Source organism: Urocitellus parryii, chromosome 2 (genome assembly GCF_045843805.1).
Source record: "Urocitellus parryii isolate mUroPar1 chromosome 2, mUroPar1.hap1, whole genome shotgun sequence".
Taxonomy (NCBI): domain Eukaryota; kingdom Metazoa; phylum Chordata; class Mammalia; order Rodentia; family Sciuridae; genus Urocitellus; species Urocitellus parryii.
The window spans coordinates 142,974,946-142,994,740 of NC_135532.1; the positions used below are offsets into that span (position 1 = coordinate 142,974,946).

The 19,795-nt window shown below is 39.9% G+C and overlaps 1 protein-coding gene across 1 annotated transcript in view; it reads right to left on the minus strand.

The window, feature by feature from the left end:
- The window catches only part of LOC113178722 (serine/threonine-protein kinase PAK 3-like), a 132,221-nt gene extending 120,406 nt beyond the window's left edge, over window positions 1-11,815 (minus strand). Inside the window, 2 exon segments of the mRNA XM_077795512.1 lie at window positions 11,441-11,557; window positions 11,807-11,815. Of these exon segments, the coding sequence (XP_077651638.1) occupies window positions 11,441-11,557; window positions 11,807-11,815 (126 nt within the window).
- Window positions 11,816-19,795: the final 7,980 nt, after the last annotated feature.

Below are 19,795 nucleotides of genomic sequence, written 5' to 3' on the forward strand. Positions count from 1 at the left end.
TCTAAGTGCAATTTGGCCTCCAGGGACCAGCATCTCCCCCATCCCCTTCCCAGCCACTCCTGGGCCCCTGGCAGTCACCATTCTGCTCTCTGTTTCTATGAGTTCGACTTTTACAGATTCCACATGTAGGTGACATCATGTGATAGTTGTCCTATGCCTGGCTTATTTCCCCCAGTAAAATGTCCTTTAGCCTCATTCAATGCCACAAATGACAGGACTTCCTAATTTTATTTAAAGACTAAATAGTGTCCCCTTATATTTCTAAACCACATTTTCTGTATCAACTCACCCACTGATAGACACAGCTTTTCCCATTTCTAGGTTCTGAGAACATTACTGCAATGAACATGGGGTGCAGATATCTATTAATACACTGATGCCATTTCCTTTGGATATATACCAAGTAGTTGGATGTCTGGACAGTAGGGAATTTTTTTGTTTGTTTGTTTCTGGCATTGAACCCAGGACCCTGTCCATGCAAGGCAAGCACTCTACCAACCGAGCTCTATTTTTAATTTTAAAAGAAACTTCCCATACAGATTTCCATAATGACTATACTAATTTACATTCCACCAAACATTGTACAAGAATTCTAGTTTCTCCACATCCAGACCAGTACTTAATATCTTTTGTCTTTCTTTCTTTTTCTTTTATTTATACTTGGCTTGAACCCAGGGGCATGTTACCCCGATACACAACTGCAGACCTTTTTAAGTTTTATTCTGAGATCTGGTCTCACTAAGTTGCTGCGGTTTACCTTGAATGTATAATCCTCCCACCTCAGCCTCCAAGTTACTGGGATGAATGCATGTGCCACTGGTTCTTTGGTCTTTTTGATAATAGCCATTCTAATAGGTGTGAGAGGGTATCTCATTATGATTCTAATTTGCATTTCTCTAAGGATTAGTAATGTTGAACATTTTTTTTCAGATTTCTCTTGGTCAATTGTGTTTCTACTGAGAATGCAATGATGTTTGAGTCACAGTCTACCTTCAAATTTTATGTTGGTTTCTGTTTTAGCAGAAGAAGAAGGGATGACATGCATTGGGTCATGGAAAAAGGTCACGAGTGGTACTAGAATCATAACTACCGGGTCTATTGAGCTTTGGAGCAGACCATGCTAGCCTTAGGTTTTCTTTTTTTTTTTTGTTTGTTTGTTTTTTTTTATTGGTTGTTCACAACATTACAAAGCTCATGACATATCATATTTCATACATTAGATTGAAGTGGGTTATGAACTCCCAATTTTACCCCAAATGCAGATTGCAGAATCACGTCGGTTACACATCCACAATTTTACATAATGCCCAATTAGTAATTGTTGTATTCTGCTACTTTTCCTATCCCCTACTATCCCCCCTCCCCTCCCCTCACATCTTCTCTCTCTACCCCATCTATTGTAATTCATTTCTCTCCTTGTTAATTTTCCCATTCCCCTCACAACCTCTTATATGTAATATTGTATAGCAATGAGGGTCTCCCTTCATTTCCATGCAATTTCCCTTTTCTCTCCCTTTCCCTCCCATCTCATGTCTCTGTTTAATGTTAATCTTTTCTTCCTGCTCTTCCTCCCTGCTCTGTTCATAGTTGCTCTCATTATATCAAAGAAGACATTTGGTATTTGTTTTTTAGGGATTGACTAGCTTCACTAAGCATAATCTGCTCTAGTGCCATCCATTTCCCTGCAAATTCTATGATTTTGTCATTTTTTATTGCTGCATAGTACTCCATTGTGTATAGATGCCACATTTTTTTTATCCATTCATCTATTGAAGGGCATCTGGGTTGGTTCCACAGTCTAGCTATTGTGAATTGTGCTGCTATGAACATCGATGTGGCAGCATCCCTGTAGCATGCTCTTTTAAGGTCTTCAGGGAATAGTCCCAGAAGGGCAATAGCAGGGTCAAATGGTGGTTCCATTCCCAACTTTCCCAGGAATCTCCATACTGCTTTCCAAATTGGCCGCACCAATTTGCAGTCCCACCAGCAATGTACAAGAGTACCCTTTTCTCCACATCCTCGCCAGCACTTGTTGTTGTTTGACTTCATAGTGGCTGCCAATCTTACTGGAGTGAGATGGTATCTTAGGGTGGTTTTGATTTGCATTTCTCTGACTGCTAGAGATGGTGAGCATTTTTTCATGTACTTGTTGATTGATTGTATATCCTCCTCTGAGAAGTGTCTGTTCAGGTCCTTGGCCCATTTGTTGATTGGGTTATTTGTTATCTTATTGTCTAATTTTTTGAGTTCTTTGTATACTCTGGATATTAGGGCTCTATCTGAAGTGTGAGGAGTAAAAATTTGTTCCCAGGATGTAGGCTCCCTATTTACCTCTCTTATTGTTTCTCTTGCTGAGAAAAAACTTTTTAGTTTAAGTAAGTCCCATTTGTTGATTCTTGTTATTAACTCTTGTGCTATGGGTGTCCTATTAAGGAATTTGGAGCCTGACCCCACAATATGTAAATCATAGCCAACTTTTTCTTCTATCAGGCAAAGAGTCTCTGATTTGATATCAAGCTCCTTGATCCATTTTGAGTTAACTTTTGTGCATGGCAAGAGAAAGGGATTCAGTTTCATTTTGTTGCATATGGATTTCCAGTTTTCCCAACACCATTTGTTGAAGATGCTATCCTTCCTCCATTGCATGCTTTTAGCCCCTTTGTCAAATATAAGATAGTTGTAACTTTGTGGATTAGTCTCTGTGTCCTCTATTCTATACCATTGGTCCACCCGCCTGTTTTGGTACCAGTACCATGCTGTTTTGGTCACTATTGCTCTGTAATATAGTTTGAAATCTGGTATCCCTATACCGCCTGATTCACACTTCCTGCTTAGAATTGCTTTTGCTATTCTGGGTCTTTTATTTTTCCATATTAATTTCATGATGCTTTATCTATTTCTTCAAGAAATGCCGTTGGGAAAATGATTGGCATTGCATTAAACCTATAGAGAACTTTTGTTAATATCGCCATTTTGATAATGTTAGTTCGGCCTATCCATGAACAGGGTATATTTTTCCATCTTCTAAGGTCTTCTTCTACTTCTCTCTTTAGGGTTCTGTAGTTTTCATTGTATAAATCTTTCACCTCTTTTGTTAGGTTGATTCCCAAGTATTTTATTTTTTTTGAGGATATTGTGAATGGAGTGTTTTTCCTCATTTCCGTTTCAGAAGTTTTGTCGCTGATATACAGAAATGCCTTTGATTTGTGCGTGTTGATTTTATATCCTGCCACTTTGCTGAATTCATTTATTAGTTCTAGTAGTTTCTTTGTAGATCCTTTTGGGTCTTCTAGGTATAGAATCATGTCATCTGCAAATAGTGATAATTTAAGTTCTTCTTTTCCTATTGTTATGCCTTTAATTTCCTTAGTCTGTCTAATTGCTCTGGCCAGTGTTTCGAGAACTATATTGAATAGAAGTGGTGATAGAGGGCATCCCTGTCTTGTTCCAGATTTTAGAGGGAATGCCTTTAACTTTTGTCCATTCAGAATGATGCTAGCCTGAGGCTTAGCATAGATAGCTTTTACAATGTCAAGGTAAGTTCCTGTTATCCCTAGTTTTTCTAATGTTTTGAACATAAAGGGGTGCTGTACTTTGTCGAATGCTTTCTCTGCGTCTATCGAGACGATTATATGGTTCTTATCTTTAAGTCTATTGATGTGGTGAATAATATTTATTGATTTACGTATATTGAACCATCCTTGCATCCCAGGGATGAATCCTACTTGATCATGGTGCACAATTTTTTGATGTGTTTTTGTATTCGATTTGCCAGAATTTTATTGAGGATTTTTGCATCTAGGTTCATTAGAGATATTGGTCTGTAGTTTTCTTTCTTTGAGGTGTCTTTGTCTGGTTTCGGAATCAGGGTGATGTTGGCCTCATAGAATGAATTTGGAAGAGCTCCCTCTTTTTCTATTTCCTGAAATAACTTGAAAAGTATTGGTATTAATTCTTCTTTAAAGGTTTTGTAAAACTCCGCTGTATACCCATCTGGTCCTGGGCTTTTCTTGGTTGGTAGTCTTTTGATCGCTTCTTCAATTTCATCCATTGATATTGGTCTGTTCAAATTGTGTGTATCCTCCTGACTCAGTCTGGGCAAATCATATGACTTAAGAAATTTATCGATGTCTTCACTATCTTCTATTTTATTGGAATATAGGTTTTCAAAATAATTTCTAATTGTCTTCTGTATTTCTGTAGCATCTGTTGTGATATTGCCTTTTTCATCCCGTATGTTAGTAATTTGAGTTTTCTCTCTTATTCTCTTCGTTAGCATGGCTAAAGGTCTGTCGATCTTATTTATTTTTTCGAAGAACCAACTTTTAGTTTTGTTAATTTTTTCAATAGTTTCTTTTGTTTCAATTTCATTGATTTCCGCTCTGATTTTAATTATTTCTTGCCTTCTGCTACATTTGCTGTTGTTTTGCTCTTCCTTTTCTAGGGCTTTGAGATGAAGTTTGAGCTTATTTATTTGTTGGTTTTTTCTTTTTTTGAGGAATGACCACCAGGCGATGAATTTTCCTCTTAAAACTGCTTTCATTGTGTCCCATAGATTCCGATATGTTGTGTCTGTATTTTCATTTATCTCTAAGAATTTTTTGATTTCCTCCTTTATGTCTTCTGTAACCCATTGATCATTCAGTAACATATTGTTCATTTTCCATGTGATACAGGATTTTTCCTTCCTTCTTTTATCATTGATTTCCAGTTTCATTCCATTATGATCAGATAAAATGCATGGTATTATCTCCACCCCTTTATATTTACTGAGGGTTGCCCTATGGCATAATATATGGTCTATTTTTGAGAAGGATCCATGTGCTGCTGAGAAAAAAGTATATCCATTTGATGATGGTTGATATATTCCATATATGTCAGTTAAGTCTAGGTTATTGATTGTGGTATTGAGTTCTATAGTTTCTTTATTCAACTTTTGTTTGGAGGATCTGTCCAATGGTGAGAGAGGTGTGTTGAAGTCACCCATAATTATTGTGTTTTCATCTATTTGATTCCTGAACTTGAGGAGAATTTGTTTTATGAATATCACAGAGCCATTATTTGGTGCATAAATATTGATAATTGTTATGTCTTGTTGGTGAATGGTTCCTTTTAACAGTATATAGTGTCCTTCTTTATCCCTTTTGATTAACTTAGTCTTGAAGTCGATTTTATTCTATATGATGATGGCCACCCCTGCTTGCTTACGAGGACCGTGTGCGTGGTATATTTTTTCCCATCCTTTCACCTTCAGCCTGTGTATGTCTTTTCCAATCAGATGTGTCTCCTGGAGGCAGCATATTGTTGGATTTGTTTTTTTAATCCATGATACCAGCCTATGTCGCTTTATTGGAGAGTTTAAGCCATTAACATTCAGAGTTACTATTGATATATGGTTTGTACTTCCATCCATGTTTGATTATTTATCATTTTTTTAAAAAATTTAGTTTGTTTCTCCATGATTATCTTTCCCCTCACCCTCTGTCTTTACCGAGGCACTTCCCTCTGATGGTTTTGGTTATTGTTTTTCATTTCTTCCTCGTGTAGTGTTTTGCTCAAAATGCTTTGCAATGCTGGTTTTCTGGCTGCAAATTCTTTTAACTTTTGTTTATCATGAAAGATTTTTATTTCATTGTCATACCTGAAGCTTAATTTTGCTGGATACAGAATTCTTGGTTGGCATCCATTGTCTTTCAGTGTTTGAAATACATTGTTCCATGACCTTCTTGCTTTCAGTGTCTGTGATGAAAAATCTGTTGTTAATCTTATTGGTTTACCCCTGAATGTAATCTGTCTCTTTTCTCTTGTAGCTTTTAATATTTTCTCTTTGTTCTGTATATTGGATATCTTCATAACAATGTGTCTTGGCGTTGGTCTACTGTGATTTTGTGTGCTCGGTGTCCTGAATGCATCTTCAATTTGTATATCTGTTTCCTTTTTTATTTCTGGAAAGTTTTCTGTAATTATTTCATTCAGCAGGTTACTCATTCCCTTGGTTTGAATCTCTGTACCTTCTTCTATCCCGATGACTCGTAAATTTGGTTTTTTTATGTTATCCCATAACTCTTGGATGTTTTTCTCGTGATTTTTTACCAGCCTTTCTGAGTTGGCTAGACTCTTTTCAAGATGATATATTTTGTCTTCAGTATCTGACGTTCTGGCTTCTACTTGCTCCACTCTGTTAGTGATACTCTCAATTGAGTTTTTAATTTGGTTTATCGTTTCCTTCATTTCTAGAATTATTGTTTGATTATTTTTTATAATCTCTATCTCCTGATAAAGATGCTTAACTTCTTCTTTTATCTGTTTATGTAACTCATTCTCAATGTGTTCTTTTGCTGCTTGAATTTGCTGTCTCGTATCCTCTTTAAGGTTCCATTCCATCTGTCTAAGGTGTTCCTTGAGTTCTTTATATGAATATTTTTCCGATGACTCTAGGTCCTCCTGAATATTTAGGCTGCCCTGCATTGTTTGTACTCCTTTTCTTCCTTGCTTTTTGAAGCTGCTCATGTTACTTCTTGTTCTGTTTGACTGCTGAGTTACTGTTTACTCCTATAAATTTATTTGATGCTTGGGAGGAAAGGTATTAGAAGGGAAGGGAAGAAGTCACTAAAGAGAATGAGAGTAAGCAGGTAGAATTCAAGGAAGGGGGGATAAGATAATTGAAAAGAAATGAAAAGACAAAAGAAGAAAAAAATAGGAAATAAAAAAAGAAAAAGAAAAAAAAATTATAAAAAAAGAATAAAACAAAAATTAAAATTAAAATTGGAAGAAAAAAAAATTTTTTAAATTGTAAAAAAAAAATTTAAAAACAAGAAAGAAAAATGAAAATGAAAGAAAACCCCAAATCAAAATCAAAAAAAAAAAAAGAGAGAAAAGAAAAAAGAAAAAAAAAACACTAATAAATGCAGTCTTAGAGTTTGATTAACTTCTCTTCCAGTAGGTGGCGCTGTGCCCACCAGGCCAAGTTTCACTGTGCAGCAGCTCCTCCTCCCAGACTGGGCGAGTCTCCAATCCTGAGTGCCTAGGGCCTCCTCTTGTGTCTAGTCACTTCCCCACTTTTCCTCTAGCCAGGCCCCTCTCACAGGTGCCGCTCACCTCAACACTGGGTACTCGCCAGGTCTGCTGCTCCCGGGAGCCCTGTTTTCATGGACGATTGGGCACACTCTCCCAGATTGCCTGTCCCTCAGACCCTAAGTTTGTGGAGCTTAGGGCTGAGAATCCTCAGCAAATTTTACTTGCCCTCCGGTAGCCACGCCCCCGGTAGCTGGTGCACGAGACCTCAGCTGTCAGCTCTGGTGGGAGTGGTAGTTCCGCGCCGCGGGTCCCTCGCCACCTCTAATTCCCTCGGTCTGGCTACCGCGCTCACGGGAGAGCTGGGAGGGGCCCTTACGGGAGAGCTGGGAGGGGCCCTTAAGGTTTCCCCAATGTGTGGAGAGGGAAGGCTAGGGGATTACACACCTGTAGCCGCAGGATTCAATGAAGTTATCTCCTCCGCCGCAGTCTGATGACGTCAGTTCTCTGCCATGGTGGTATCTCTTGCAAATGGCGACAGTTCGTTTCCCTTTGCCGGGTGACCAATGCAATGGGTGGGTCCTTACTGTCTCTCCCAAGCCCCGTTTGAAACCTGTGGCCACTACCTATGAAGGCTCGGTTGCCATTACCTCCGTAGTATCAGAAGGGCTGATCAGTTGTTTCAGCCGGATGGATTAGTGCTGAGTCACACCTGTTTGTCTGCGGGAATCAGGCGAATGGGAGCTTGAATTCAGCCGATCCGGGCTCAGTGTGTGTTCTGAGAGGTCCAGATTGATCACCCCGGATCCATGTCAGCTCAGCATTGCTTAGTGATCCTGAGCAAACAGATTTAGGCTGTTTACGACTCCCTATGCCTGCACAGCTGAAGAGGTCAGAGACTTGATCTCTCCGAGCCCGCCGCCATGTTGGAATCCCTTGTTTTGTTTTTAATTAGGTATATATGAAAGCACAATGCATTTTAATTCATTGTACACAACTGTAGCACAACTTTACATTTCTATGCTTGTACCCGATGTAGCATCACACCATATGTGCATTCATACATGTACCTAGGGTAATGATGTCCATCTCATTCCACCATCTTTCCTACCCCCATGCCCCCTCCTCACATTTGCCTCCCCTTTGCCTCATCAAAGTCCCTCCATTTTTCCTTATCAGAGAGAACATTCAGCCTTTGGTTTTGGGGGATTGGCTTACTTCACTTAACATGATATTCTCTAACTCCATTTATTTACCTGCACATAATTTTATTCTCTTTTAATGCTGAATTGTATTCCATTAGGTATATATACCACAGTTTCTCTATCCATTCATCTATTGATGGGCATCCAGGCTGTTTCCACAGTTTAACTATTGTGAATTGAGCTTCTATAAACATGGATGTGGCTGTGTCTCTGTAATATGCTGATTTTAAGTCATTTGGGTATAGACCTAGGAGAGGGTTAGCTGGGTCAAATGGTGGTTCTATTCCAAGTTTTGTAAGGAATCTCCATACTGCTTTCCAGATTGTTTGCACCAATTTGCAGTCCCACCAGCAGTGTATGAGTGTATCTTTTCCCCTACATCCTCATCAACATTTATTGTGGTCTGTATTCAACACACAGGGCACTTTCTGGTACAGCCACTGTTCTATGTGGTTTACATGAATTATCCCACAATTCCCTGTTTTACAGATAGGGAAGTTGACTGACCAGGGGCTAAGTAGCTACCCAAGGTCTCCCTGCTGGTCAGTTGTAGAGCTGTGATTTGGACTTATGAGGTCTGGCTCCAGAGTCCTTGGCACCAACCACCAAGCAAGGAACTCCAGGAGGAGTTGCAGTCAGGGAGCAAAGTAGAAAGGGAGTAAAGTTGGAGCATGGGATCAATGCCTGAGATGGGTGCTGCCAATAATGGAAAGGAGCCCTGATTGGTGAATCCAAGAGGGCAGACCACATTTAGGTCCCTTGAGAATAGTGATCCTGGACATGGAGGGCCTCACTCTGTGCAGAGGAGGAAGGGCGATGGCATATGGCCTGACCTGGGGCTGGAAGAACCACAGGATGGAGGAAGGGAAAGGCTGCTAGGCAAACTCAATAATGATACTAGAAGCTGGAGAGAAGACAGGAAGACCACAGGGCTGAGGAATAAGGGCCAAGCTCAAGAGTCACAGGTGGGAGGGAATCACATATGGCAGTGGTGGGGTGGTGACTAAAAGGATGGGAGATGATGAGCAGACAGGCTCCTCTGTCTGTTCAGCTGCCTTGGGGTCTGCAGCTTCCCCTCCCACACTGATGCTGCCCACCAGTCTTCCTGAATGAGTCTTTGTAGTCAAGTGATTGCTATACTAATGGAATCCCATGGGAAAGATGCCCACTCCTATCATTCCTATTCAATACTAAAAAGAAAAAGAAACAAAGACACAGTTTGCAAAGAATGTAATGAAACTTGGAAAGAATGTAATGAAACTGTTCCTCACAGAGGACATGATGTTCCAAGTAGAATGAACAACAACACTCAATGGTAGAGCACCCTTCATCAATCCTTGGAACTGGAAAAACAACAGCAGTAAGAACTTCTGCTTCTTTGGAACATACTATGAAGAAAATGAAGTGACAAGCCACAGATTGAAAAGATTTGTAAAACATAAATCTGAGTCCAGTATAGAGAACTCTTGAAATTCATTAAGGAAACAACTCATTTTTTTTTAAATGGGCAAAATATTGGAGCAAACGCTTTACCAAAGACCTACCAATAGGCAAGAAGACATGAAAATATGCTCAACATCATTTCTCATTAATAAAACACAACCTGGAGCCTTAATGAGATGCCACTACTCATTTATTAGACAGACTACAATAAAAAGATAATAACAAATGACAGTGTCAAATGTTGGTAAGGATGTGAAGCAACTGGAATTCTCATATGTTGCTGGTAGAAATTAGGAATGGTACAGTGGTTTTGGAAGACAAATATGGCAATTTCCTATAAGATTCCATACATGGTTACCTTTTGACTCAGCAATGCCACCCCTAAGAATTTACCCAACAGAAAATGAAAGCTTCTGTTCACATGACTGTACACCAGTGTTTGTAGCTGCTTTATTTATAACTATGAAAAACTAGCTGGGCACAGTGTCGCATACCTGAATCCTAGTGGCTTGGGAGGCTAAGGCTGGAGGATTGCAAGTTCAAAGCCAGCCTCAGTCACTTAGCAAGGCTCTAAACAACTTAGTGAGACCCTGACTCAAATAGAAATACAAAATTAAAGAAAAAATAAAGGGAGTAGTGAAGCTCAGGGTGTAGCTCAGTAGTTAAGCACCCCTGGGTTCAATCCCTGGGACAAACAAAAGAAAAAAGTATGGAAAAACTAGATACAATGAATAATCTTTTAAATGGTGAATGTGTAAATAATCTGTAGGACAATGCATACAATACTACAAAACAATAAAAGGAAATAAACTACTCATAGGAGCAATACATGGATGAATCTTAAATGTATTGAACTAAATAAATGAAGCCAGACTGAAAAAGCAAAGACTCCATTTACACATGATTCTGGAAAGAGAAAAATCAAAAGGACATAGGGGGAGAAACTGACAACAGAAGGTGATGAAAGGATTTTCTGGGGTAATGAAACTGGTCTCACCTCGATCATAATGTAGAGTGCAGGACAGATTCCACTTGTCAAAATTCTTAACTGTAGACTAAAATGGATAGACTTTTACTGTGAGTAAATTATTCCTAAAGAAACAACGTTTAAAAAATTTTTTTCTACCATGGCTCCCAGGTTTTTACTTCATCCAAACTAAATTCCACTCTTGACTTTCTGAGCCTTTTTAATCTTGACCTCCACATGGTCAACTTCATTGCCCATGCCTCCTTGTTCTTGAATTAGAGCCATATCCTCATCATTCTCTTAACATATTACTTTTGGGTTTCCGTACCTTTTCACACGGGTGTGCTGCTCGCCGACTAAGCCTTCCTATCCTCTTCTCCACAGTCACACGTAAGATGAGTACAATACAGGCCTCGGCAAACTCAGTTTCTTCCAGTGAGCTGCACCACTCAGGCCCAACTCCTGTTCACAGTGTTCCTGGATGTCTGCCGGTGTTATTCTGATCGCAGGTTGCTTTTCAACACAAGTGCAGGATGTACTCACTCACCTCTATACCTATCCCTCAAATAACTAGCAGCTTAGCACATGGTAGACTCTGGAATCAATGCACCCAGGAGGGAAAATGACCACCCCACTGAGGTCCAGGGAGAGAAGAAATCTGAGCTGCATCTGAAGAGGTGGGTCTGGAAGGACTGATGAGGCACCATCAGGGCCAAGGGCAGAGGAGAAGGCACAGAAAGTGAAGGCGGCAGAGGTGCAAGATGCCTCTGCATAGCCAGATATCCCGGCTCATTCACTGGGCCCGGCTTACCTGACCCTTGTAGGGGCATCTGGCCGTGCTCACTGCTACAGCCGGGATTAGCAGCCCCAAGCTGAATGGCAGCAGGGTGCAGGTGGCAGGGACAGCCACTATGAAGCTGTGCGCAAACTAAGAAACCAAGCTGAGGGACAGTTTCTCACTGGCCCTGCCCCCTTAACAGCCCCACATGTCCCCCGGCCCACCTACTCTTCTTTCCTGGGCCGGACTCTTAGTCCAGTACACCTGAGGGAAAACTCACTCCACTTCGATGTCCTCCTGCCTGTCCCTTTTCTACCTTCATTACCCATCTGCCTGGCCCCACTAAATTCTCAACTCCACAGTGCATCCTACCCCGTCTATCTCCCTGACCCCACTCACCTTCAACATGTTCTTGACAGATCCTCCCAAGGGGCTATTTCCTCTAGACCTGCCCACATCAGTCCCTGTAACCCCACCTTTTGGCTCTCTGTCTCTTCCTCCCACAATCCCTGCTGTTCTTAGTGTGGGCCCTTGGGACTGTGTGGATATGCCATTGCTTTGCACAAAGAGACTGGCATTTCGCTGGTGCATACAAGAAAGATGACAGACATCATCAGCAGGGTACCTAGGTACAGGCAAAGGGACAGAAGCAGCAACAAGAACAGTAGGACGTTATGATGCCCCACGCAATTGTTTGCCCACCTACAGTGGTGGTTTCCTAGGGGAGGAGAGGCAGGCCTCAAGGGTCTAACTGGCCTAGCCTCCATCACTCCCAAATGCTCAGGCCTCCCTTAACATGGCCCTCTAGGCCTCTACTCTTGACCCTACACACAGGCTCCCTGGCATTTCCATTGTTAGAGCACAGTTAGGACTCCTTGGCTCATCAGGTCACTGGTCATGAGTGAGGTCTTTAGAGACTAGACTTGCCTAGTGTCACTTGGAGCAGGATATACAATATTCTGGGCCACTTTCTTCTCTGATACTGGATAAGGATATAAAGAACTCCCTGACCCAGCCAGCCTTCTGTACTTGTAAACCCATGCAGGTTGTGCACATGAGATAAGAGGACTCTCCAGGAAACCCTCCAACTTGGACACCTAGAGGAAGACAGGTGATGAACCCCAGAAAGAGCAGCAGTTGGCCTAAGGGTCTGGGGATCTAGTATCAGCAAGCCAGGGTTTGGGACAGGCTCTGCCTTTCTTCCCCCTGACTTCATCAAGCTCAGCATATATGGAATGCCCTTTGCATATCAGCACCTGTGCAAGCAAGGCCAGCCTCTCAGGACAAGTGCAGACACAGAGGTAATAATAGATGGAAGTGACCAAGAGTGGCTGAGAGCTACTTTTAGCAGTCTGTGGAGATGGTCTCATACTCACCCCTTGCCTACATATGATGTGAGGTTCCTGGTCCTGGATGCTCAGGATGTGTTGGTGAGTGGATAAGGAGGAGTACTCACCTTCACACAGATGTTACAACAGGGAGAGTGGAAGGTCCTAGGTGGGCACCAGGGCATTTTAAAGGCCCTTTGATACATACAGGTCACATATGCTGCCTCAGAGTCCTGCTTGAAAGAACCTGGCATGGGAAGAGGTTTGGGCAATGGCAAGAGGCCCTTCCTTCATGTGGCTGCCTGGGGGAGCCTCATAGCATCACTGGGCAACAAAAAAGGTTTGGAGGAGATGGGCAGGGAAATTCTGGTCCCTGTTGAGCAGGCTGACCACTCAGATGGGCTGGAAATCAAAAAGAAGGGGGTTTCTAGCCACAAGAGCTCTCTATAGAGCTCCATCTTTTGCAATAGTGATCAGTGCTTGAAGTTGTGTGTGAAATGGGAAGGAGGAAGTGTGAACTGCATGGTTTGGAAGAGCCTGCTTGCCTCTCTTTCCAGCCTGCCCAGTCCTCCCTTCTAAAGCAACTGGAAAACCTCCAGGATTCTGTTTCTTCTCACCTCAGTGGCTTGGGAAATGAAGTGCCAGGGCCCAAGTAATGATGACATGGAAAGAAGGGTTAGAAATTTAGAAATCACCTCTGTAGGCCTCAGCACTTGGGGTGCCACCTCCTTCTCCCACGGATCTGAGGCCTTATCTCAGAGTAAGATACCTGGGTCAGTGAAGTTCAGGGACACCAGGCTGCTGAAGGCAACCAGAAATAGGAGGCCAATAACCAGGGCAACACCCCACTTCCCATTTGGGGCAAGCCATCGGCATATGAAACCAGAGCCAGACTGTCAGTTCTAGTCTGGGGCAACCCAGAGCTCTCCACAAGGACTGCCTCATCTGAGATCAGACTTGCACACCATAGGTCAGATCTAAATATCCAGGGTGGAAACCACCAAGGAGACTCCACCAAATGTCACCAACTTTACCAGCCTCCCGCAGTTCCCTAAATGCATCACGCACTCTAGACCTCTATGTTTCTAACTATATACCCTGCTTCCCTCTCCTGACCCTCGCTCTACTTCCCTGTCTCTGCACTATCATTGTCTATTTTCCCTTCTATCTCTTTGTAAGAAACCTGATATCTTGCATGGGAGACTCACAGAAAAGCAAAGAAGATGCCACTGACATTCAGCAGCAATACCAAGTTGAACCTAGCAAAGGGATGTGGGAATAACCAAGCATATCCAACAGATATTGGAGGCTTCAACTCATTGGAGAATGCCATGGCTAGGTCTCCTCTTCTCAGTGAAATGAAGTTATCAGTGACCTCTTCTGAGTTATCACCCATACATAGGACATTTTAATCATTATTTTTCCTTTCCCCAGCTGGAAATCAGGCTAGGTTTGTATGCATAAAATTATGAGATATGATTTCCCATTACTTTTTGAGGATGAGGCTCCTCTATGAACAACATGAAACAAACAAACAAAAGAGATTAGAAACACTGAGGAATCATCTCTTTGTCAAGGGGACATCTCCCAGATGCTGGAGTTAGAGGTCAGAAGTGTCCATTCCTCCTTCCATGCATGAATGCCTGCATATACAGGATCTCTTTCATATACTTTACCCCTGACAGACCAATTTCAAGACTATATAATAATCCAGAAAAACCATTAAAAGCCAGACCATGTTACAGTAAACTGTCTTTCTCTTAGACATGCTTATACCAAGATCTCTCTGCTCAAAAGGCTTCCAAAATCAATGCAGCATGGCCCATGTCTAAAACAGCCAGTAGCAAATACAAAAATTTTAGACAGACAAGAAAGGATCACTGAAACAAGGCTGACAGATAGTAACTTTTAAAACAGACAGAACTGCAGGTACAAATTTCTTCCACTTACTTTACCCTTGACAGGCCAACTCCAACTGCAAGGCTGTACAATAATCCAGAAAGCTATTCAAAACCCAGATTGTTACAATGAAACATATCTTATATAGGCTTATACCTACAGGTGGCCCTTTATTCAACTTACTTTACCTCTGACAGACCAACTCCAGTTACAATATTGTAGAAAAAAGAAAAACAGAGACAACCAGAGAAGAGTCCCATATCCATGACTGACAGATGGAAACCTTTAAATTGACCAGCCAAGATCTATCCCAAGAGACTAACTATAGAAGTAATAATGCAGTATTGGCCATGTCTTAAATGGGCACTAACAGAAACAAATACAACAAAAACACAGACTACCAGAGGGAATTCCCAAACCCAAGGACAATCAACAGATGGGAATCTAGAACAGAAATATCCCTAGGTTCTTGAGTCCCACTTAACCATTACTCTTACACCAATGGCAGCACAGATTTACCCACAAAAAGGGACTAGATGTTACCACAAAGAGGAAACAGATGTGTGGAATCAAGGTTCTCAGTATGCACACTGGAGGACTTACCAGATGGCCAAGGGTGTCCTGACTTTACTTTTCAGTTTCCTTTTTCTCAAAGTGCACAATTGAACAAACCACCATTCAGGGAAGGAAGGTGGGTGTTCCCTGAAGCAAAAGGAGCTTTGGCAGCTGCTGGAAGAGTCCCTTAGTTCCTCCCTTTACTTATAAAAACAGCTTCTCCAGTTTGACCCAAGGCAAACTCACCCATCTCATAACTCTCTTGCATTTGGTTCTCAACAAGTTCTCCAGCCACCTTGCATCCTCATCATGGAAGTAGGGTTCCTTGGAGAGTGAGGCTTGCCCAGGGAAGCTGGAGTGGAGGCCTCTCTTGGGTCTCACCTGGAATACCAAACGTTTTACCAATAGCTCAGTACTTGTTCCCAATGCCAATCCAGTAATAAGGACATGGTTTTGAGAAAAGGGAAAAAAATTTATTGCTTTGCTAGCAAAGGAGAAGCACAGGGGACTCCTGTCCCAGAGGCTGTGATTCATGAGCCCAAATTTTAATCTTACATGAAGCTGTATCTATAGCATGATTTTTTTAAAAATTTTGTTTTAATTAGTTATACATGACAGTACAATGACTTTGATATATCATACATTTGAATCAGATGGGATACAATTTCTCATTTCTCTTAGTGTACAGGTTGCAGAATCATATTGGTCATACAGTCACATATATGCACACAGTAATAATAGAGCATGATTTTTAACCATGTAGACTTTGTTAGAATATGTATTAATAATTTTTTAAAAATAGATGTGAAGAAAACAACTAGTGTCTGCCTTCTCATGTAGTGGGCAAAATGTCAGGTGACCTTTTAACTTTTTAGTTATGTTATTACTACAATATTGATTTGGTAATATATCTTAAAAATGATTTAAAATTATTAAAATCCATTAGCATTGAAAGTTAGATATAATTTGGAAATTATTTATTTATTTAATTCTTATTATTTAGTAAGTATTGTGGCAAATGCCTATATTTTCTCCTATAATCCTTTAGTAACTGAATACAATGAACTTGAGTGTTAGATAAATAATTTGCTGAAGGCTAAACTAAAGGTTAAATCTAAACAACAAACACCTGATCCAAACGTTGTGCTCTTAATCACTATTGCTCACCTGCTGAAGAAAGCCCTGTCTTCTCCAAGGATAAACTACACCTCACTTAATTTTATGTTGGTTTCATGCTAACATTAAATATTCAAAATAACAACCCTAAATCTGGCTGTGACTCAACACAAGGTCTCCCAGGAGAGTGCTGGCCTGGTATCAGCAATCCCAGATGGGAAACTCATCCAAGCTGCCTTCATAGGCCTACTTTGGCAGCATATATACCCAGATGGAAACTGCAAGTGAACAAAACCAAATTGGACAGCTTAAATTGATTGAATTCAAGTTCAGTCATTTTAAATTAAATTTTTAAAAAGTTAAAGATCCAAAATAAGGAAATGTGTGTTTTTTTAATTAGAACATTTTTTTTCATATTGCCTTTAGATTATAAAATGTGTTCTTCCAAATTCTAATAATGATCAGAAAAAAGTGTATATTTTTAAAATAAGTTCTACCTTTTTAATGGTCACTTTCATGGCTTTCTCCTCAGGTGTTCTTCTTTTTCTCATGTTATTAGTCTTTATTGTGCTTAACCATATTTGTTACACCAGGCACTCATCCTGTGATAAGAAAGCAAAAGAGGTATTTTCCTCCTTCAATTATGGGGTAAACCCAGGTGCAGGGAAATTCAAATAAAAACTTCACTGAGATTTCATCTCACCCCAGTTAAAATGACAATCATCAAAACTACAACAGTAATAGCTGGTGAGGAGGTGAGGAAAAGGTCCATTTATCCATTGTTAGTGGGACTGCAAATTGGTCTAACCACTTTGGAAGGCAGTATGGGGGTTCCTTAAAAAGCCACATGATTAAGGGAAATAAGATTAGCTGTGAAATTTGGACAGTAGAGTTTAGATTCCCCTCCAAACACTTGCTCAGACTTTAGTTTCCTAGGGATGTTGCATTGATATCAACACTAAGAAAATGAGCCCTCTTCTACAGCTCCCAGAGGGATATACTTTTTACTTGAAACATATTCTAAGCTAAACCCTTAGTCCATCTATCATTATCTAGCTGTGGAAACTTGGGCAATTTATATAATCTCATTGAGATTAATAACTGTGAATAAAAAGTAAAGTTATGGTAAACCCAAATTAGAAAGAGTTATTGTATTGAGCATTAAATTTAGTTCACAAACATTTTTATGGGGGAGATATAGAGTTGATTTGTGTCAAGACTTCCAATGAAATTATAAGGTCTGACTCATTCCTATTGCTTAGGGAAATTTTTCAACTTCTTTGGATTTTAGGTTTTTTTTTTTTTTAAAAAAAAAAAGGTCTCAGAGAAAGAAATTAAGCAGAAGGATTGCCAAACCTGAAGGGAGATAAGGGACAGGTGCTAGAGAAACAAGAGAGAACTGATCAAAAGTGGTAGGAGAACAACACTCTTTGAGGGTAGAGTTTTACAAGTGTCAGAGGCCTTGTGCTGACAGGAACTCTCACACTACTTTCAGATAGAGAACCAATTGATAATTGGAGAGGGGCAAGCCAACACATGTGGATGATGGCTACAACACCTCCCAAGGACCAGTAATCCCACCCCAGTGCTTGGTCTTTAAGCAATAAAAGGCAAAGAAATAGTATTCAACTGTGGCATCTCACAGCAGAAGGAGCAGAGGTAACCATGGTGACCATGATAGCCAAAGGACTGTGCATTTTCCCAGTATTCCAACACCAAGTGAGCTTGAACAGCTCCATAATGAGTAATAACGGATCTTCTGCCACCTTTAGTAAGAGGCTATCAGAGTCAGGTTTAATTTAATCTTAAATAAAATTAACGTGGTATTTCTAACACCTAAGTTGTGTAGAATAAACGCATACATGTTATATGTAAAGTGAGTTACATCATCATAAAATTTTCCTATTGAAATTTCCACACATTTTCTACCAAAATCTTAACTCTCTGCCATCTGCGGATCAGTTTAAGTATTTATAACAACAACAACAAAAAAAGCTTCTTTGAAAGATTTTGAAACTAAAAGGTTTTAAGTAGAAATTTTATTTCCAAAGGTAAAGGACTTTCAGTTTTGAATATTCAGCAAAATATATGTAATGTATTATGGAGGGGAAGATTGAGGAGAACTCGGACACTAATTTGAATATCAGCAGCTTTTTCTAGTGGGTGTATGAATATCTTTGCTGCATGGGAAACCATTTACATAACCACCCACCTGCCCAACAATGAGGATTAAATCCCATTATACTTTCCATTAAGCAAATTCTCAGACTACATTTCCTCAAATCTTTATGCAGATGTCAAGACAGTTTGATGCTAGACAACTAAGTGGAAAAGATATAAATTCCAGAAATCTGTCAGCTAGTACTTTTGTATAGTTCATCATAAATATTAATTATCATTCTTCAACAGCAAAATGATAGTAAAAAGATTAATGATAATTTTTTGAACAAATCAAATATCTCCTAGATTTTTGTAATTATGAAGAGATGTAAATTTTTAAATGTATACATTGTGAATGTGATACAATGGAAATATCACCAAAATATTTATAATTTTTTTATTGTATAGTTAGATACAAACCCCCAAATCAGTATTTGTATTTTAGAAAACTGTAAAAGATATCCAGGTATCTTTTTTTGTGCTATTTCATGGCTGCTTGAACTCATTTGTCCCTTGTTCATGCCTCTGCATTGGGTTCTGCAGAATCCTCTCTTGTGGCTGTGCCCTGTTTCTTTGAGGTCTGAGCTAGCAATCCATAAAGCACAGTTGAGAGGTACAGTTCTCCAGTGGAACTCCAACAAATGGAAAACAACTGGTAAATGCTTATTACCCACCCTCCCTCTTCTCAGCATAGACTGACCTGAAAGGAGGTTAGACAGCTCCTTGGTGGCTAGGATATCAACAATCAACTGCATGTAGTCAAATTAAAACCATGTCTAGTAATTGGTTCTTCATTTCTCTCAGCCTCACATACCTTTTCCTTCTCTTCAGCTGTTTTGTATTGAATTTCCCAACAAAGACCTTTCTCTAGAGCTGTTTTATGTCAAACACATGCTTAAAAAAAAATACACCAGCAAAAGCCCTCAATATACATTTCTGTCAATTTATTTACCCAATAGTTATGGGGTAAAAATTGATACTGAAGTTCAGAATATATTTTCAATCTATTCTTATTTTAAAAAAAAAAACAAATCTAACATGTTTATGTTACTCTATAAAAGATGTAATATTCCCTTTTAAAAAAATAAATGTATCCTCTCCTTTCACTATCAATTTCAGTATAGATAGTAATGATGTGGGTTTCAATAAATGATGATCCATGTTCAAAGTGTAAGATTTTTAAAAAGGCATTCAATGTACAAAAAATCAACAAAAGTTAGATAAAGTATATTGTGAAAATGCAAGATGTACAGATGAATTTAACTTTTGTTAAATGTTATTGGGAATTTACCAAAAATATAACAATATATTTTCAAATATTCTCTATTGG